Consider the following 22,330-nt stretch of genomic DNA (forward strand, 5'->3'; position numbering starts at 1 on the left):
GACTGTTTCCTCTACCAGTGCCTCACAGAGGAGGAGATCCAAAAGGAGCTCTGGTGAGAATCGATGTCTCCATTTATTGTAGAGGACATTGACGTTAAGAAGAGGTACATCACTTGCTTGCCATCAGGAGCTGGTTCAAAGTTGAGAACACACAACGTAAAGGTGAAGAGCACCGTTGAGAGGTACTTCAACATTGAGGCATAGGTCAACGTGAAAAACTTCGATGTCGAGACATGGTTCGACATCAAGACACCATCTTCTTGCACAGGAAAATATGGCACAACTGCTTTTGTGCATGAAATCGCTCAGACTCTCATCTGATTTAAACTCGAATACTCCAGAAACTATTCTCCATCAAGGCCAGTGTCTCCAGTCATCATTAGTATTCTTCATCAGTGCCTTCTGCAATATCACAAGTCCCAGTGGAGTCTTCACCTCATTTGCCTTTTCCTCCTCCTCCACAATTAGTAAATTTAGTGGTAATCCCACCACCAAATCTGCCAAGGCCACCAGTGGCACGCCCACCTCGACGCACTAGATCTCAATCTCATCATACCAGACCTTGCTCCAACAAGTTTATGTCAAGACCAAGGTCAGGGTCACACGGTTGTCATCATGTGCCGACTACCACAGCCAATAAATCAGTCATCTTCGAAACAGTGCACCAACGGTCCATCTTCAGACCATTGCTTCCTCTTGTTCCATGTCTCTGAGATCGCTGCTGCACCATTTCACCTATAGAGGAAATATCGACCTCCAGATCAAGACCCATTATTTCTTTGCATGGATCCTATACTGGATTTGGGCATTGTATCCGATGCATGAAAACAGCATGCTACAGATCCTTCTTCTACTGTTCCTCCTGAGAAGGACAGTAAAATACTAGATTCAGTGGGCATGAAAGTGTGTGGTACTCCCACTGTCACCATGAAAGCTGTGAGCGCGTTTGCCCTCCATAGAAGATAGTGCACGTTACTCGGGGGCTCTATTCAGCAAGTCATAGAAAACCTTCCCAGAGACTAAGTCCTGGACTTCTGAGATATTATCATTGAGAGCATGATAGTATCCAACCAGAACATCAGTGCTGCAGCTGATCCTTCTACCCTTCCACTTCCTGGGTACTAGCATAGTCTAGCGCTACGCTGCTCCTCCTGGCTTAGGCTCACAGGACTGAATACTGAAGCTCAGCACCGAATTTTTAAATTCCCTATTTCAGGGACCACTTTACTTGGCTCTCATGTTGATGATGAGATATCTCTCATGAAGACTGAGCTTGACACACTTTGTGCAATCGGATTGGAGAAAATGAGAGAATATTGGAGACATTCATACAGGCCTTAAGACCACTGGTATTTCCATCAGAGTATTCAAGATCCTTAATGGCCTCAAGGGCAACAACAACAAAAGCCACAGCAGAGGCATCAATAGCACAGGTGGCAGAGAAGGTCCGCAAACATCTGCCCAGGCCATTAAACCAACCACCAGTGGCAACCAATGAATGCCTTCTTCCCCCTCCTCCATTACCAACTGGGTTAGAGGGAAGCTAACATGTTACCTGGAAGAATGGAGAAATATTACCAATATTACCAATAACAAAAGGGGGGTGGATACTGTCTCAAATTCTGATCTCCTCCACCAGCTTTACCACCAAAGAAATCAAAACCTATTTCATTTGGAAAAACTATGGAAGGAAGTCTCCATCCTCCTGCAAAACTTGTATGGTGGAAAAGATCCCAACTCCTCTCAAAGAAATTGGAATCTATTCTCCTCACTTTCTAGTGAATGAGAAAGTACCGAAAATGAGTTCAGACCCCTTCTAGACCTGAATTACTGAACAATTGGGTTCAGAAAGAAAATGTCAGAATGTTGGCTCTCCAAATCTACCCTCACCTCCATCACGGGACTCAATAGTTCTCCAAGATACCTATTTTTTACATCACAGTAGCCAAGAAACATTGAACATTTTTGAGGTCCACAGTAGGAAGAGACCACTACCAATATAAAGTTCTCTCTTTTGGTCTCAAATGTGCACCACAGACTTTTTCATGGCAGTCATTGCAGCTCACTAGAGGAAAATGAGAATCTTCATCAACCATATCTAGACAACTAGCTTGGCATCTTATTACCAACAAGCGAGCCAAAATTATCAAAGGGGGGTGTGACTCTAAATCGGCTGGGCCTTCATATAAATTATAAATAATCCATCTGCGTGCCAGTTCAATCCCTTCACTACCTGAAAATGATCTTAGATACAGTGTACACAAGGTTGTTTCTTTCAGGAGAGACAATTATCTATCCTTCAGAAATGCTGCAATTTCAAGATATCAGCCCATCCAAAAGCGAAACAACTATCTTTTCTTCTAGGATCAATGGTATTGTGCACTTTTCTGGACACAAATGCACTTCTGTAAATAAGACCGCTGCAACAGTATCTCGAGGAATCAGCTTCCACAAAGATGAGAGTACAAAGTGGCCCTAACAACTCACGCAAAACAATCACTCAACTGGTGGTGCCGCTCTGAGAACTTTCTGAAATGTATGAATTTCCATCGGATGTCCCGACTCAAATCATAGTGACAGATGCCTCCCTATTCAGTTGGAGGGCTCACATGAACCACCTCCTGAACCAAGGCTTGTGGTCTCTGAAGGAACAGTCCTACTATATCAACCTACTGGAGTTGGGAGCAGTGCATTTAGCTCTGAAGGCTTTCCTCCTGTCTTTCAAGACATACTCCTTCCTTGTTCAAACAGACAGTACAATAACCATGCATTAGCTGAAAAAGCAGGGAGGAACGAAATCCACACCTCTGTCTCTTAAGGCAATAATAATTTGGAAATGGTTAATCTCCAGGAATTTTAGGATCGTAGCACTCCGTCTTTTAGGAATTCAGAATGTTCAAGCGTAAACTTTCAGCAGAACCGTTCAAGAATATAACAAATGAGTATTAAATGACTCCCTCCTTAGGGTTTCCCTCAAACATTTTGCGGACATAGAAAACAAAAATGCCCAAGCTTCGCGACAAGGTTTTACTGTCACGTAGGTTCTCATTAGGGTACTGAGGCTTCTGGATTTGGCCAGTAGGATCGCCTAGGTTGTGGGTACTGAGTACAGTTCCACACCAGGTGACACCTGTCGGCCTAATCCGGGGTTTCCGGCTAACTAGCAGCGTCCCATCTCTGACCGAGATTATTGTGGCAACTGGGCTCATGGTAAGATAGACTCCCCAGAGAATCATGGTACATCAGATGTCATCCCTTTCTCTCAGTTACCAAGATCTCATTCAGGCAAAGACAACAGAGGCAGAATATATTTAAATAAGCATTTATTAAAATATCTGTATCTTAGATAAAAGCAGGTGTATAGGAATAACAAGGATAATAAAGACAATAAGAGCAGCCATGTGACTAAAAATGTAACAGTCCTACCATGCTGTCTAAACAGAGGAGTGGATCTATAGCCCCTCACCTACGCTAAGTATGAGCACAGCATACTAAACCTAATCTGCCCTTCGGGTTTCCCCCTGGGAGAACATCATCCCTCATACCTGATGAAAAGGCCTGAGGTCCACAAAGACACCGTCCCCATCCGGTTCAGGGCTCGGCTGTCTAAGCAAGTAGCTGTAGGGAAGCTTGCAACAATCAGCATACAGTTGTGGTCGTCTGGCTGGAATCTCCCTCTACCGTGTCTGGGACTAGAGGGTGTTTTATAATAAAACAGCTGACATTCTAAGAAATGGTCCCCACGTATGAGTGTTTGTTTTCTGTCAATGCTAGAGACACAGCATACCATGTTTGTCAGCAACCCTATCTGACTGTAGCCTTGGAGAAAGCACAAAGTGAACTACATGTCCTACTAAGAACGCAATGCTTTCCTAGGTGAAAGGACAATAAGATAGAGAAAAATAAAAACAGTACCGCAAATGAAGCTATTGCTAGAAAATTAAAGCAATGCTGTGTAATATGTAATAGGGTGAAAGGGCACAGCGGCAGGTCTAGTTAGCTAAAACAACATGTCTAAAACCTAACTAAAATAGCTATACAACATTGCCAACCAGGCACGTTGGGTAATGCCCAATGATCAACTGGTCAGACATATTTCTTTGCATCTTTCCTCCAATTCCTCTACTCTCACATTGATCAAGCTCTCTCTCTCAAAGGTCAAAATGATTCTCATTCGTCCAGAATGGTCCGGACAATGGTGATTTCAGGAATCTCCTTCACCTCTCAGAATCCACACAGGAGGCTACCATGCAGACTGGATCTTTTCCAGAAGTCCTTAGGCCAAATTCAACTCCCCAAACTTAACTTGTTGAACTTGCCATCTTGGCCCCTGAAAACATACATTACAGTCACCTTAACTTACCTCAGGAGTGCATGGATGTTTTGAGAGAAGCCAAAAGACCATCTACTAGAACTCCCTATGCTTTCAAATGGATCTGGTGCACTCAGAACTATGTCAATCCTCTCACTTGCCAAGAAGAGGTGGTTCCTCCATACCTCCTCAATTTGGCTAAAACAAACTTACAATTTTCATCTATTTGAGTGCATCTTGCAGAAGTCACAGCCTATTAAAAATGTCTTTCAAAAATGTCCTTTTTTAGTATGCCTGAGGTTATGGATTTCCTTGAGGGCATTAAAAAGATATATCTCTTCTCAAAACAGCTTCTGCTCTATGGGAGTTAAATATTGTCCTTTCTTCCCTTATGGGTCCTCCATACGAACCCATTCATAAGGCCACTCTTCAGCACATATCATGGAAGGCGGCCTTCTTAGTCACTTTAACCTCTGTTCAAACATAGTGACATACAGGCCATATGTTCCCACAAACCTTACATAGGGCCTGATTACGACCTTGACGGAGTGGGTTACTCCGTCACAAATAAGACAGATGTCCCATCTCCCGTATTAAAAGTTCCATAGAATATAATGGAACTTGTAATATAGCGGGCAGGATATCTGTCACGTTTGTGACGGAGTAATCCCCTCCACCAAGGTCGTAATCAGGCCCATAGTGTTTCATAGTATTAAGGTAGTGATGAGGCCCCATCGTAAATTCCTCTCTAAAGTAGTCCCAGATTTTCATGTCAATCAGACTATCTCCCTAGCTACATTTTTTCAAAATGCCTTTTGTCCTGCAGAGAGATCTCTCCATAGTCTTACTGTTTGGAGGGTGTTGACGTTTTATACATATAAGAACAATCTATAAGTCAAAGTACCTTTTTGTGAACAATGGTTTTTCAGAACAGGATTCACCACTTTGAAGCAATCCTTGTCTAGATGGATTGTTTCCTGCATAATTCTCTGTTACTGTAAAGCCAACAAAACTTTACCTGGAAAATCTAAAGGCCATTCCATCAGAGGTAAAGCAGATACTGTGGTGTTATTTAGAAACATTCCAATATCTGAGATTTGCAAAGTTGCAAATAAAAAATAGGTTGACACATTTACAAAACACTATTGTCTTGATTTAGTAATGAGGGTAGATTCCCAAGTCGGGCAAGCTTATCTAACACATCCTAACCAAAAAACAGACAGACAGAGCCACCATGTGGTAGACTGTCATTAGTGCTGCAATTGAGAATTAAGTGCCATTGCCAAGGACCCAAAAAAGCACTGGCTCAAATTAAGCACTGGTCAGGACCAATTGTAATGTACGTGTGCAGGGTAAATCATCACTTCTAGACCTGGTAAACACTATTAACATCAATACCTGCTGCACTGGCTGTACTGGACTGGATACTTTACTCATAGATGGGCCCTGAAATCTTGAGATCTCTGAAACGTATCGAAACTGTGGCACTGCCAATATGTTTGGCTTTAAAAGGCTAAGGCATGTAAATTCAAGCATGCACAAGTGGGCATTTGTACATATTTGTGTCTTCATACATTTGCACAAAAAAACCAGGCCTATTGGCATTACTATTGCCTGCTAGTGTTTATGTTTTGTATCCAACTTATCTCTAAATGAGTTCCTTTATATTGAGTATGTTCATTGTACTGGATCTGTAACCTTTGAGGAGAAAGGTCATTATGGTGATATGATAACATTTTATGTTTTTTTTTTATTTCAGACAGCAGAATGTGGATGCACTGCAGCCTATACAGGGAGATATTGCACAGATGATTACAATGCTTGCCTGATAGAGAGTTGTTACATTAAAAACAGCTGCAAGGATACCCGTGCCCCAGGCATTGGATACACATGTGATCCTTGCCCTCCTGGACTCACTGGGGATGGTATAAAATGTGCAGGTATGTGGACCAGCTTACAGATAGTACAGATCACACACCACCCAACTTCCTAACCCTGCCTTCTATGTTGATGAGGATCCATGTCCTTTAAGATTCTTATTCTAGTCTTTATAGGCCCCACTTGAAAGAAGCACTGCGTCATCTGTACTATAACTAATTTGTACTTTTGATGATATACAATAACTTATGTGTTAGAATGTATCAAGGATGAAGATCGATAAATGCTCAAGATTGTGTTCAGTGTCCTACATTAATATGGGAGATTTGTTATACATGTTGTCAATTGAATTGAGTATGAGTTACTGAAAATTGCGAACGGAGGCTCACACTCCCTTGGGGGTGCCAACGCTGATTTAATGAGTCCCACGTAACAAAGGTTTTGCATATGGTTATTCATTTACCCCTATCCTCTGGGCTTATTAGTTTGCCCCTGTTTGTATTTATATCTTATAACTAAACAAGCACACTAACGTGGCTGTAAGATGACATGTGCAAACGTACAGCCTTATACACAACTATATTAACACAGGTGGGGGTTCATAATCTGATGTACCAAGCAGCACTCCGTTTCCATCTCCCAACTTCAGTGAAGCAATCCTACTGCTTTCTCCACGACTTTAAGGAACAGGTCAGAAAGTCTGTAAGAGCCATTCCCATTATAGACTATATCTGGGATGAGGGAATGAAAATCATGAAAAATCTGGCTACTCTACCACCAGTTCCTCCTCGCCTGGATAAGAAATACAAGGCCACAGATGCCTGCTTGTCTCATCGGTCACCCCGAGCCTGATTCCATCATTTTGCAGGCAGCGCAGAGACACTCGTAAAACCCTTAAGCTCCTATCTCTGCACCACCTGACAAAGAAGGAAGAAGTTTAGACAACATAGGGAAAAGATTCTCTCTTATGTCTGTGATTAATGTGCGAGCAGCCAATTCATTGGCCATACTAGGGCATTATGACCAACAAATGTGGTCAGATATTGGCAGTTTGATAGATTTAATCTCTGAAGACAGGAAGGCTGAAACTAAAAAGATTCTTCAGGAAGGTGAGCGTACTTCCTTGAAGATCATAGACTGTGCTCTCGACATCGCCTCAACAGGCTTTTTGCCAGTTGACCGGCACAGCCGGGATGGCTCAAGGCTACCTCTTTTAGACCAGATGTCCAATCTAAGATCCTGGATATGGCCGAAGACTGCAAGACTTTGTTCAGGAAGCATCTAGATGATGCTTTGTTGGCTATAAAAATGGACACTGACACCTCTAGGTCCCTTGGTACTCTCCAATTTAAAAAGCTGCCCTTTCGAGGTGTTAGAGGAAGATGTTTCTCTACTTACAGAGGTGGATACCAACAACAGCATTATCAACCTCAGTCTCAATATAGGCCCTCCTACCATCAAGCCTATCGCCAACTACCTTCAGCAGCCTTCAACAAGCAAGGGCGCACGCTGGTAGAAGCCCTCCCAGGGCCTCAATACAGGTCTCAAACAATGACCTGGACCAGTAACCGGCTACATCCGCTCCTTCCAACCATGTGGGTGCGAAGATCTTCAACAATCTCTCTCAGTGGAAGGAGATAACATCAGACAGGTGGGTGTTAGATCTAGAAAATTAAGGATATACCCTGGAGTTTGTGGAAAAACTACCAAATAGTCTTCTCAAGGAAGCACACCCACTCGGCTTAAATTACTAATAAAAGAAGCCCTGATAGTGCTGGCAAAGGGTGCCATAGAAAAAGTTCCTTCCCATCAGAAAGGCATGGGATTTTGCTCCCATTTTTTTCTTGTAAAAAAGAAAGCTGGAGAATGGAGAGCCATCCTAGACCTCAGGAAATTAAACAAATGTCTGAGCAAACAATTCTTCTGGGTGATTACACTTTCCATCATACTACGTCTCTTAAACAGCGGAGATTACATGCCATCCCTAGATTCGCAGGATGCTTGTTTCCACATTCTCATACATCCCAAGCGTCGCAAGTTTGCCCATTTCATCATAGCTGGTACCCACTACTAATTCAAAGTCCTCCTCTTTGGACTCAAGTGCGCTCCTCCAATCTTTATGAAAAGCCTCTCCCTGGTTGCAGCCACGCTTAGCAAGCAAGGTAATCAGGTATTACTCCAGTATTGGAACTTTCATAGATTCACATGCTTGAATACTTCCCTGTCGTCGAGATGGGAGTCCCTGGTGGAATATATAACCTAGGCCTGAAAATGTACATATACAATACATGGTCTAGTCCTCGATATAATAACCTATGAAAGTCGTTTTGCAAACTCAAATTTGAACCAATCAGATTGCCTCGCCACTTAGAACCTCCTGTGAGGAGCTGCCTTCCCTCAGATTTTCCACCGCACGTTGTGCTGAGAAGTCTCCTTTGAGCTCTGCTCAATATTTTCTCTCAGAAGATCTACTACTTCAGTTCTAGGACATTTCTTTTCTTCTCTAGTGCTTCAAACTGGCTGCCATGTCAGAGAAACCAAGGAAAGGCCTTTTTAGATCCTGTGCCTCTTGCTTGAAGAAAAGATTATATGTGGATGATCCACATGAGGAATGCATTTACTGCCTATATCCCAGCCACAAAACAAAGGACTGCAAAATATGTAGAAAATTCAGAGAGGTAAGACAGTACACTCATCCTCTGATGAGGACAGTGCCCCCTCCTCTCTTTCTTATCCTAAAACACCTGTGGAGAGAAAGCAGGAGGGCTCGGATATTCAAGAGCCACCTAAGAAAATGATGCAAAAATCAGCAGGGACATCTGCTAAAAGTCATATCTCTCCACAGAGGAAGAAAGCAGGCACAGAAACCCTAAAAAAATCATTAAAAAAGACTGCTTCTGAACCGGCAACTCCACCGCCTAAAGTTCTCCACAAGTTTAAGAAGCCAAGTTCAGCACCGTCGATGTCGCCATCGTTGACGGTACTCTCATCGACGACTATTTCATCACTGACACCGGTTGTGGTCACTCTTTCAGTGTTGACGGCAGCAATTGCAAAGTTCTCATCAACGACGCTATCATCCTCGTTGACAGGACGCCCCATTTCATCAACGCTACTCTCGTTGACAACACTCCAGTTGACAATGGATCTCACGACGACGCTCCCATCGACTGTGCCTCCATCGATAATGCCCTCGTCAACAACACCTCTGTCGAAGACGCCTCAGTCGACGGTACTGACGACCACACCGTCGATGATGTTTCCAGTGATGATGATATCGTTGACGCCCCCGCCGACAACAGGTTTCTTCTTATCGACTATGAATACAAAGCGGCAAAGACCATCAACATTGCCATTGTATCACTCTGCAGAACATACTCCTCTCAGGAGGCTTTCCAAGACTCATTTGACACCATATGTCACATCACCAAGCAAGGCTTTTGCAATGTAGGTTTTTAGATGGCGACGATGATGAGGAATCAGATCAGGATGCATTGTTTGGAGTAGCTAAGAGTCCTTCCCAGTTGCATGTTAAATGTCAGGAGTACTCTGATGATGACTCCTATTATGATCAGCATTATTATGATCCAGTCCCACAGCAACAAGGAATGGTGTGCTTGCCTTCTGGTCTTGTTTCCGACCTACAGGCCATGCTGGCAGATTATAGGGAGTGCTTCCATCCTCAGTCGGCAAAAGATCCTACACCAGTAGTGACTGCACCATGTACTCCAGTACCTTTACCAGTTCTTCCTGCTGTGCCGCAAATTCCTCCTCAAGCTCCAGAGAGTCCTCAAGTCCAAGCCTCTTCGGAGGAAGCGGCTGAAGAAGGAGAAGTTCTTTCAGACCAGGATGAATCAGATGATTATGTACTCCCAGTACCCCCTTCACCGGAGCCAACGACAGTTGAATCCCCTCCAGAGGATATTGGCTCTTTTCACAATCTGTTAGAAAAAGCAGCTGCGTGTTTTGAGCTCCAAATGCCATCCACACAGCAGGATTGCTTTTTATATGACTTTAAGTTTAAGGAGCCGCATAGGAAATTAGTCAGAGCAATCCCTATAATAGATCATGTATGGAAACAGGGATTAAAAATTATGCAGAACCCAGCAACGGTGCCAGTGGTATTGCCAAAGCTGGATAAGAAATATAAAGCAACAGAGGATGCCCTTGCTTGCCTGGTGGGTCATCCAAAAACAGATTCACTGGTTTCTTAGGCTGCCCAGCGACGCTCCAGAAACCCTTCAGCACCTCTATCTGCACCTCCAGACAAAGATGGTAGGCACCTCGACAACATTGCTAAAAGATTTTCTTCTATGTCTGCCATTGTGGTCCGTGCTGCAAACTCTGGTGCTCCCGGGCAGATATGACGGGCAGCTTTGTTCGGAAATTTCACACTCTGTCGACGATCTTCCAGATTCCAGCAGGTCGGAAGCGAGAAAGATCCTCATGGAGGGTCAACGCATGTCTGCAGAGGTGGCTGTGCTTTGGACATTGCCGCTATTGGGTTTTGGCTACTGGCTGGTTCAGCTGTCCTAAGGTGCCAAGGGTGGCTTAAGGCCACATATTTTAGACTGGATGTCCAACCCAAGATCCTTGACCTCCCTTACAATGGACAAGACCTGTTTGGTAAACATGTGGACGATGATCTTCAAGCAATCAAAACAAATATGGATACTGCCAGGTCTTTAGGATCACTGCAGTATAAGCGCACACCCTTTCGAGGAGCCAGGGGTAGAGGACACTCTTCCTTTCGTGGTGGCTACCAATCTTTCAGGTACCCAACCTATTCCTTCCAGTACCAATCTTCCAGACCCCAATACCACCAGAGACAACCTCCGGCGGCGGCATACAACAGACCTCCTACTAGAGGGAAGTCGGGGAGACAATCTAAGGACACCTCCCGCAGGCAATGAGAGCCTCCAGGGGCCAGCTAACTCTCCTTCTTTGACACATCACCTGCAACGTTGGGGTCAGATCACAAATGACAAGTGAGTTCTGGACATAATACCTTATGGTCATCTGCTAGAGTTCACTTGCATGCCACCCGAGACTCCGCCTTCCCGGGAACATCAACAACATCTGCATCTTCTCCTTCTGGAAATAGATGTCACGTTATCCAAAGGGGCGATAGAGGTAGTCCCTTCTTCTAAAAAAGGAAGCGCTTTCTATTCTCACTTCTTCCTCATCAGGAAGAAGTCTCGTTTGTGGAGACCCATCCTGGATCTGAGGCAGCTCAACAAATATCTAAAGAAGCAATTGTTCCGCATGGTGACATTGAAATATGTTTTTCAACTTCTCAACAGAGGGGAATTCATGGCTTCCCTAGATCTGCAGGAGGCCTACTTTCACATACCCATTCACCCCAAGCACAGAAAATTCTTAAGATTCATGGTAGCTGGCTGGCACTTTCAATTCAAATTGCTACCCTTCGGACTCCAATCCGCTCACCAGATTTTCACAAAATGCTTAGCCCCTGTTGCAGCATTTCTGAGGTGTTTCAAACACCAGATATTCCCATTTCTGGACGACAGTCTACTGAAGGCTCCAGACATCTACACTCAGCGCCTCTCTCTAAAGACCACGTTACGCTTATTCCATCAACTAGGTCTCACTCTCAACAGAGACAAGTCCCATCTTCAGCCTACCAGAAGAATAGTTTTCCTGGGAGCTCTACTGGACACTACTCACGTAAAGCCATTCCCAGCGGAGGAACGACAACTCAAACTCTGCACCTTAGCAGATACAATTCCAAAAAGAAAGTTTATTTCAGTTCGAAAGTTCAAATTGTTAATGGGGATGATGTCCTCCTGTATCAATCTAGTTCCCCACTGTCGCCCTCGGATGCGCCCTCTTCAAGAAGAGTTCAACAAACAGTGGAAACAGACGCAAGCCTCCCTCAGGAACATCATACAGATAACAGCAAGGATTGTCGACTCCCTCGACTGGTGGTCAACACCGACAAACATCTCCAAGGGTTTAGGATTCTTAGCTCAGGTCTCTCCATTTACGATAACAACTGATGCTTCGCTGGAGGGATGGGGTGCATGCCTTCAGGATCTACAAGTGACTGGCAGGCGGACCCCCTCTCATGTTACTCTTCACATCAACCTCCTCAAGCTTAGAGCTGTGTACCTGGCATTGCAGGCTTTTCTGCCAAGAATCCAAGGCTCATCGGTGCTTATCTGAATGGACAATACGACTACCATACACTACATCAACAAACAAGGGACTTGGTCTCATTTGCTGTCCACAGAAGCTCAAACTGTTTGGACCTGGTGCATTCAACATTCAGTGCATATACGAGCAGAACATCTTCCTGGAGTGAGCAACACCACAGCAGACTCACTAAGCAGGCTCGGCACATCTTCCCACAAGTGGGAGCTGAATCAGAGGACGCTGGACACAATATTTCTCAGATAGGGAAAACCAAACCTGGACCTCTTCGCGACGTCCCAGAATGTGAAATGCCGGTTTTATGCAAGCTGGCATTACCAACCAGGATCATGGGGAAATGCCCTTTCAATATCATGGTCAGGGATTTATGCCTATGCTTTTCCTCTGATACCTCTTCTTCCGTGGGTAATCAGCAAGATCAAATCAGAACCCTGCCAGATAATCCTAATTGCTTCAGCCTGGCCATGTCAACCGTGGTACACAGAACTTCTATTGCTGTCCTTGTGTCCTCCCATCAGGTTAGCACCTATTCCGGAGCTACTAATTATCAGTCAGGGCCAAGTGAGGCATCCGGATCCCAAGTCTCTCAGATTATGTGCATGGCTCCTGAGTTCAATGAGTTAGGCCATTTGAATATTCCTGTTGACTGCCAAACCATTTTAGCTAAAGCATGTGCTGGTAGCACCAGTAAAATATACAAATTAAAATGGAAACGGTTTTGTTTATGGTGTGCCCCAAATGGCATTCATCCATTTACATCTGCTCCAAAGCAGGTTTTACCATATCTTCTTCATCTGGTGTGCTCTGGTCCTGCACATGCATCCATTAAAGTTCACCTAGCTGCTATCTCCAGATATAGACTGCTTTCTAAAGGACAATCCCTCTGGTCTCATCGGCTTATCAAGAAATTCATGAAAGGGCTGTTCCAGTATTTTCCTCCAGTCAAAGCACTACCTCCAGCTTGGCAGCTAAATACAGTCCTGGGTCAACTAATGAAGGAACCATTCGAGCCCATTCATAAGTCAGACATTAAGTATCTCACGTGGAAGGTAGCGCTCCTCTTGGCTTTAACATCTGCTCGTAGAGTAAGTGAGATCCAAGCATTTACCATCCAGGAACCATTCATGAGGTATGCGGACGATAGTCATCCTGCCGACAAACCCTAAGTTTATCCCCAAAGTGCCGTCAGGCTTCCATATTAATGAGCCAGTAGTGCTAAGGACTTTCTTTCCATGGCCTCAGACTGGAGCAGAAAGATCGCTGCATTCCCTTGACGTCAAACGATGCCCTAAATTCTGTCTGCAGCGAACATCCTTGACCCGGAAATCAAATCAACTATTTGTGGCATTTAGTGCGCCTAGAAGAGGGCATCCTGTTACTAAACAGACTATTTCTAGATGGATCTCAAGCACAATAGCCTTTTGTCATCAAAGGACTGGTCGATCCTCTGGATGCCAGAGTACGTGCACATTCTACCAGGGCAGTCTCTACATCCTGTGCGCTCTTCTCTGAGGTGTCACTGCCAAACATCTGTCGAGCAGCCACGTGGAGAACGACACACGCCTTCACGAAGCATTACTGTCTGGATGCTGAGGCGCTCCGACATGCAGCAGTGGGTCAAGCAGTCCATAGACATTTGTTCCGATTAGGTGAGCTGTTTGTTTTCCCACCATCCGCTTCAGATATAATATCACATTTTCTGTTCATTATTAACGTACCTCTCATGCCTATTCTTTTATGTTTCAGAAGGTTAACTTCTGTTGCTTTGCATTTACCTGTCTAATGCGAACGATGCCTTATGATGAGATGAACAGTGTTTGTCAGTACAGAAAATGTGTTGGTTACTGCTTGCTACTCTTATTCAAGCATGTGAATCTATGAAAGATCCAATACTGGATAAGAAAATTAGTCACTTACCTGTAACTACAGTTATCCAGTATCATTATGTTCATATATTCTCATGCCTCCCACCCTTCTCCCCCTCTGAGAGGCTCCCTTATAATTAGGGATATTATTCCCACTTGTGCTAAAAGAATCTGAGGGAATCAGCCTCTCTTGGGAATGTGCTAGAGGGTACTAGCACCTAATTGGTCATTGTTCAAGTTTAGTCCTTTTTAAAAAAAAAAAAGGACATAGATAGGCTATTAAACTGATGGCCTACTGCCATTATAGCCTATTATAGTTCTTGCATTCTGCTTTATTAATGGTACCATGGGGCTCCCACTTCGACGATGGAGAATGAATCAAGCATGTGAATTTATGAAAGATACCAATACTGGATAACTGCAGTTACAGGAAAGTAACTCATTTTCTCCCTTATCTAATTGTTTGCCATTGTTTCTTGACATCTGTCAGTTAGCACTCTGATGCTTAGGTTACTTTTCCTAAAGAATTTACTTGTTGTTCTCATATTTATATATTGTGTTAACTGTCCTTAGACACTAATTTACTAAAATATTCTTATAAAGATCCCTTTCCCTTTCAAATCAAGAACATATCTGAACAAGTGCCAAAACAAGAGTCTCATCAACTTTTACAATAGGAATAGCTCCAAAAAGTGCAAAAGGTGAAAGAAAGAACTACATTATGGAACAATGCCTTGTAGGGAAATTAATGTGCATATGCATTGATTTTAAATGACCTATTAATAAAATTATAAGAATTAACAAAGTACTTCCCACAAACATGACAACCCAAAACAACATACAAAGGGTAAAGATAAAGTAAAGAAAGAGAGAGTACTCGTAATCATAAATATCACTAAAGTAGTATCAAATGTTGTCATTCTTAGCTTTCGTTACCAATTTTTAAAAAAATATGCTCCCTCTCACTTTTAAGGCAAAGACATATCCAATATCTAATTTTCAAACACAGGCACTATGTCATACCAACAAGCTATTAACATTTGCTGCACTGCACTACTTAGGCTGATATAAACCACAAATGTCTAACTGTGTAATCTTGATTTTAGTGGGTTTTATTGGCAAACTAATGTAATCAAACCATTAAAGAGAATCTCTCCAGTGCATTGTGTATAACCAGCTCCATGTATTCCACTTATCCCAGTCCATGCTCCATCATTACACCCTCCACTCATCACAACCCATGCTCCATCACTGTACAGCCCATTCACCACATTCCACACTGTACTATTTAACACTCTTCACATATCACTCCATCATTCAACAATTCACATTTCACATTCTAAGCATCATCATGTAACACTCTACATATCACACTCCACACAGCATGACAACACTTAATTCAGTAGTTCACACGTCACATTCCAAGCTCCATCATTTAACACTCCACGCATCATTCGCCAAAAGTACATTGTAGAACTGTTCACATATCACAATCCACCCTCTGTCATTCAAAAGTCCACACATGACACTGAACAGTTGTTCATTTCATTCTCAGTTTATCACTTTAACAAACTGGTACATTTCATCACTGAGGTGTGAACCCCTAAAGCCTTTTACTTCAATGAGGTGATATATTTGTAATCAGAATTTAGGTCACAATATACTTTTGTCAGACAATATATTGTTTAGAAGCATCTGGTACAGCACCATCATATTAGTTCTGGTGTTCTGATTAGAGTGAAGCCATCTGGCATCAAATCATCATTCACTCTATATTTGACGTCACTTTTGGGACTTTACATCCTTGAAACAAGAGTTGCTAGTAGCTGCTTCATGTGTTAGTGAATTCTCTCCTCATTGAAAAACCTGTACACAGTCTGGTATAAATACTCCTAATAATTTCCAGGGTAGTCTTTAACACATTCACTGTACATGGTCTTTCTAGTACAGGGGGTTGTTTTCAGCTAGTGCACAATATTGCTCTCTGGGTGGGTGGCAGGCTCTCAAAAGGGAAGCACAACTTCCCTAGTGCTCAGATCACTTCACTGGCTTTCAATCCATAGCAGGGTCTGTTAAAAAGATGGGGAGTTGTACATAAAGGTATGTGTTATACAAGACCCCTACATTTCTGGCTTCCACATTTGAATGGTTCACCCTGAAACAATCATTGTGCTCTTCCAACCAATCTCTTTTTTGGTCCCTAAAGTGAACGTGACCTAGGCTGACACATGCGGGTCCCATGCACACTGTGTCACTGGAACCTAGCTATTCGTGACTGATGAGCCCTAACTGGGGTGAAACTGGTCCTAGGTTGCTTGGCCTAGCAGTCCCGGCTGGATTGTTCCCATTGGAGCAGAGTCAAGACTGATTTCCAGATGGCTGGATCCAAATTGAAGTGGCATGGCGTGCAAAATAATGATGGTCTGGGATGCGACCCCAAGTAATTATCAGTGGCTGAGATTAAATTAAGTATTCCAATAATTTCTATATACTTTAGTGTTCTGCCCTGAGTGGCACAGGTATGCCCAGATTTGGTCCAGTGTACACTTTGGCACTGGAGCCAAGCTTTGCTGGCTGGTGAATGCTAATTAGGGTAAACCCCATCCTGGGTTGGTTGTTTTCTGGTTCAGGGAGGACTTGGCCTTGAAGTTCAGGCTGGACTGTTCAGACTGGAGCAGGGTAAAGGCTGATTTGCACATGGCTCGGTCAAATCTGATGAGGCACGATGGGCGAAAAATAGTGGATTGGGATGCAGCCTGAGCGGTTGGCAGTGGCTGAGATTAAGTCAAGTATTCCATCCATCACCTTGTTTTTTGGTGTTTTTTAGCCAGCTCCAAAAAGCTCTGAGAATGAGCAGTTCATAAAATAAAATGTGCCACACTCCATCGTTGAACATTCCCTATAGCACATTCTACACTCTATCAGTAAACACTGCATATCACTCGAAAGTTCAGCACTCAAGACATCACATTCCCCTCCCCATCATCCAAAATGCCATACATTAAACTACACACTCCATCATTCAGCACTCCCCAAATCACCCTCCATCATTGAAAACTCCTCATCACATTCCACTCCCCATCATTCAACATTTCACACATCCCTGTCAACTCTCCATCATTCAGCACTCCACACATTGCACTTGTCTTTTCATCATGCAGTAGTCCACACATCACTTCATCATTCAAAACTCCGTATGTCACATCCCACTCTCCATAATTCGGCATTTCACACATCATACCCTAATTAAACAATTCACACTTCATCATTCAACTCTCCATGCATCACATTCTACACTCAGTTATTCGGCATTATGAAGATCACTTTCCATTCTCCATCAGGCAGTAGTCCACACACAGCACTCTATCATTCAATACTCCACATATAACTCTCCTTTCTTCATTATGCCCTATGTAGCAGATCACCATCTTTTAACACTCCACACATCACATGTACGTTTCATCATCCAACCCTTCACACATCACATTACGCACACTATTATTCAACCCTCTACACACAAATTTCCACTTTTCGTCATTCAGTAGTCTGCAAATCACACTTCATGTTCAACCCTCTGCACATAACTTTCTTCACTTCATGATACAACACTCCACAAATCATTGTCCTCCATCACACTCAACGTTCCACTCAGTAGAAGACATATCCATGTGCGTAGCTTCAGGGGGGGTGTTTGGGGTGTTACACCCCCTAATACATGTATTTTTTGATAAAGCGTTGGGTACAGGTGCTTTCAGTCGGGTATGGTGAGGTGTCTGTCGGATTTCACCAGGAATTTTTACATACACACAGACAAAAATGCCCACACTCTTCCTCCCTGTTTTGAAAGTCCCCAAAAATATTACTTACTTTACAAAACATTGTGTTTTCCATTAATTATTACCCCTATCAATTCATTATTCCTCGCCCTTTTCACGGCTCCTTGGGCCCCTCTCATGCACCCTGCTTTTCCTAGAATGTATTTAACCATTATAGGCCAGCCTGACTGTGCGCGAATAACTGCCCTCCCTCCCCTTGTTACTGCCCAAGTTACGCCCCGGACATATTGAATTCCACATTCCATAACGGTGTTCTAAATGCATTGATTTCTCAGTTCTTGGGTGCCCTCAGGGTACAGAGTAAGGATCTTATTCTGAGGGTTGAACCTTCACTTAATGTTGTTTCTCTTCTAGATTACGACGAGTGCACGCAGAATAAATCAAACTGCCAGCAGAACTGCATCAACATCTTCGGGGGCTTTAACTGCAGCTGCTGGGAGGGGTACACAGTGAGCAGCGTAAACAGCTCGGAATGTGATGGTGAGTGGTCCCTTCTACCTTCAGATCTGAACATCTGCCGACTATAAGTTCTTTGATAGACATATCTGTCTTATTTTAAATGTATTAATTTTATTTATTATTATTTATTAAATTATTTATTTATTTATTTATTTGATTTTAATTTTAAACTTGGAGAGAAAATGCTGTCGGTTTTAAGGTCTGTTGTGAAGTAATGAGAAATAATCGTCAGTTGGCACTCACTATTGCACACTTTTCATGCCAAATTACCATCAGCCGTACCACTGATGTTAAGGTGGCGTAGTGTGGAACTGTCGCGATATGATTTTTCCAAATCCCTGGCGTACCGAAACCACATAACACTTTATTTTTCAACTAAACTCAAAATGTCTGCTAACTCTCATTTGTCTGGTATTTCGGTCCGTCTGTGCTTGTCATGTTCAGGAAATTAGTTGATTTGAATGCAGAGGAATGCTCATCATGGAAATCCAATGTGAGAAGTTGCGAATAATTCGCTTCATTGTTTGTCCCATCAGATATTGATGAATGTGCGGAAACCTCCCCTTGTGCTGCAGCTGCCATTTGTACAAACAGCCCGGGTGGGTACTCCTGTGACTGCCCTGCGGGCTTCCGAGGAAATGCCACCTTCGTTTGCACAGGTAAGATTTTAATCAGGTATTCACTCTGCTCTGCCAGGCGTTGTAACACTCACCAGGACCCTCCCACTGCATGTGACAAGCAGATTCCCAGCATCATTCAATGGATTCCCTTACTGCACAGAGCCCTTCGCCCAATGTTTGCCTGTTTCTCTCTGCAAACACAGAGGTAAAGGGAGTTTATCCAGATGTTCAAGCCCGGGTGGAACGGGTATTGGGGCTGAATGCAGTGCTGGTGTTTATGGGCATCAAGATGTCAACCAGTATAAAGCTCTTACGTCAGGCATAAATTACAGCCCACTGATTTCTGAGGAGATTTGGAGATCACATGGCAGTCTGGTGGCTCTGAAATTTCAGAACACCAGAGACACACACCAGAAGCATGTAGTACCTAGCATTCCGACTGTCTCCTCCAGCCCTTAACACTGCTGTGAAGCCCATGGATGTATATTCCAAAAACGGAATTGATTTTGGTTTACAATCCACTAATTAGTCCTGTTGAAAAACTTTCAGCTGCCAAGACTTGATAACATTTACATAGGAATTGATTGGAAGCTTTCTGATATCATTCTTAAAACATGAGACCGAGTGCAGAATTAGTCAGTGGCATAACCCATTAGGAGGCCCCATGCAAGAATTCCTAAGCCCCCGCCACTTATCTTCACTCTTCTAACAATTTCTACCCCTTCTTCGCATTGGCATACCTAACCACTGCAGCTCATCACCTGCGATATCACTAGATTGTTCGTAATACAGTTAACTTCAAACAGATCAACATGCTGTACAGTCAACTGGGCATCCCTAAAGCTTTTTTCTGTGTCATTAGTTTAAGAATTGAAAAATAAATGGTCATCATTAGCAAATCCCTCCTTTGACCCAAATGTACGAAGCGTGTTTGCCTTTGCAAAAAGTCCGATTCGTAAACTCTATTTTATATGTTTGAAACACCAATTGTGATTCGCAGTTTGTGTTTGCGACCAAATGCAGAATAGGTATTTGGATGGGTTGTCATCTTATGTTACGTTATAAGCATTTATAGTGCGTTGGGTACACCTAGAAAAACCAAAACATAGCACACTGCATAAACTTTCAGTCACAAGACTGTTTGAAAAGCCATTTTTTAAAAGCCATCTAAATCTATAGTAAATCTGCAGTAACAAGGGGTCATCCTAATTTCTAAAGGCAGGGAGTTTCAGATTTGCGGGACGAGTACAGAAAAACTGGAGCCACTGACCAGGGATGTGCTCAGGGCGTCCCTTCCCCATACTGATTCAGAATGGGATGTTTTCATGTTTTGCGACTGAAATTCAGATGCAAACGAGTAAGATTTTACCACCTCCGCAAGGGACACCTTCCCCTCTATGAATATTGACAAAAATATTTTTTAAGAGTAGGCATTGTTCCCATGGACCACTGCCCACTCTTACAAAATTTTACTTTAAAAAATCATTTTTTAAAAACGCTTTTACAAAAAATGCTTTATTTCAAAGCAGTCACAGAAATGGTGGTCTGATGACCTTCTTGTGATGTCTACGAGTCATAGTGGTTCGGAATTTGCGGCCTACCTCACTAATATTCCTGAGGTAGGTCAAATTACGACCCACTAAGAATCAGGTTTTTGCAAACCAGCCTTAGTACGCAAAAACAGAGTGGATTCAGTAACAATCGGTGTGCAATTTGCAACCATTTTAACTGAATCCAGTCTTTGGTCATCTGGCCCCAGGTTTCTTTCTTCTCATATTCAGTTTACTGGGTCTGTATTTTACTTTTACAAAGTCCACCTGGTGTCCTTCGACCCTCCCAACGGTGAAATACCCTGCCTAACATAGCCTAGAAGGTAAATGCCTGTTCAAACCCCAGCTCCCCAAATTGTGTGATCCTGGGGATGTGTCACTGCACATATTACCTTGGTTTCCTTGTCTGCCAGAATTGGGAGTGCCTACAAGTGATTATATTTACAGTTGAGGTATTAAGGGCATAACGCCTTCTCCATTTTGCAAAGACCGCTCTAGCCGTACTCTTTTCAGGAAAAGCAGCATGGGTCCTGCTTAAAGATGTTTTAAAGAAAATAGGGCCAAACTTTGATTTTTACAACATGAGTTTCCCAAGAAATTACCATGGAGTCCATAGGACCATTTTGAAGTTGTCTTATTAAACATTCCAGTACTAGCAGGTCTGCCACAGTACCCTAAAGCTTTATTTCTCAGCATCTGCAACTTACATATGTGCCTTTCTGAGAACTCCCTACACAAAAGAAACGATTAAGGCACAAAAGACCAATAGCCGTGCCAGATGCAGTGCCTGTTGCTTTGTGTCCATTGTCGTTCCTGTGGGTGTTGTCACCCTTTCAAAATGAGAGCGCCAGCAAATAAAAGACTTATATTTGTTGATGCTACTGACATTATATATGTGTGCGCCATCAATGCCAGGCTATTTTCAATATGTGTGCCTGCAGCTTTAAGATTCCGGACTACTGCCCAAATATCCTGAGGTGCTACTGGAAACAAATCGTATGTGCCAAAAAGATCACCAGTCTTACTGCTTAATAAAACAAGCACTGGCGAAACCAATAGGTCTTGTGTTTGGAACCCATTGGGTTTGCCAGTGGTTCTGGTGCTGCACAGCATTCTCAACTCCTTGCAGGATTGTTTTTGAAAAATAAAAAAATCTACTATGCAAACTGCTTTCATTTTGTAGGTGATCGCACAAATCATGTGTGCACCTACAAAATGGTGAAAGTGCTTTTTTTTTTCCATTTTGTTTGCTTATGCGTTTTGGATCAGTAAGCAAAAAGGAAGAAAACATAGTGGGTGGGGGAAGTGGCACAAAGGTTGGGGGAAGCAACACAGAGGAGAAGGGAGAAGCAATATGGAGGGTGGGATGGTGGGGGGCCGAAGCAACACAGAGGGAGGGCGTGCTGGGGGGCAAAGTAGCATGGAGGGTGAAGTGGCATGGAAGTTGGCCTGGGGTGTGGGCTCAAAACAACACAGAGGAAGAATACACAAGAGAGACATCCGGTAAAGATATGTACTCTAGTCGAGTGCTTAACCAAAAAGAAAAAAGTAGCACCTGATTAAGAGAGCAGTGGAGGGACACAAGTACTTTGCCCATGCTCCAGGGAAGGGACAAACACAAGAAGCAGAATGAAGT

The 22,330-nt window shown here is 43.2% G+C and overlaps 1 protein-coding gene across 2 annotated transcripts in view; it reads left to right on the plus strand.

The window, feature by feature from the left end:
- LOC138265247 (fibrillin-2-like) overlaps window positions 1-22,330 on the plus strand; it is a 514,969-nt gene that overhangs the window by 231,666 nt on the left and 260,973 nt on the right. For both annotated transcript variants that reach the window (XM_069212836.1, XM_069212838.1), the window contains 3 exons: window positions 6,072-6,252; window positions 18,420-18,545; window positions 19,061-19,183. In XM_069212836.1, the coding sequence (XP_069068937.1) occupies window positions 6,072-6,252; window positions 18,420-18,545; window positions 19,061-19,183 (430 nt within the window). The remainder of the gene's footprint in view (window positions 1-6,071; window positions 6,253-18,419; window positions 18,546-19,060; window positions 19,184-22,330) is intronic.

This window comes from Pleurodeles waltl, chromosome 11 (assembly GCF_031143425.1).
Source record: "Pleurodeles waltl isolate 20211129_DDA chromosome 11, aPleWal1.hap1.20221129, whole genome shotgun sequence".
Lineage (NCBI taxonomy): Eukaryota > Metazoa > Chordata > Amphibia > Caudata > Salamandridae > Pleurodeles > Pleurodeles waltl.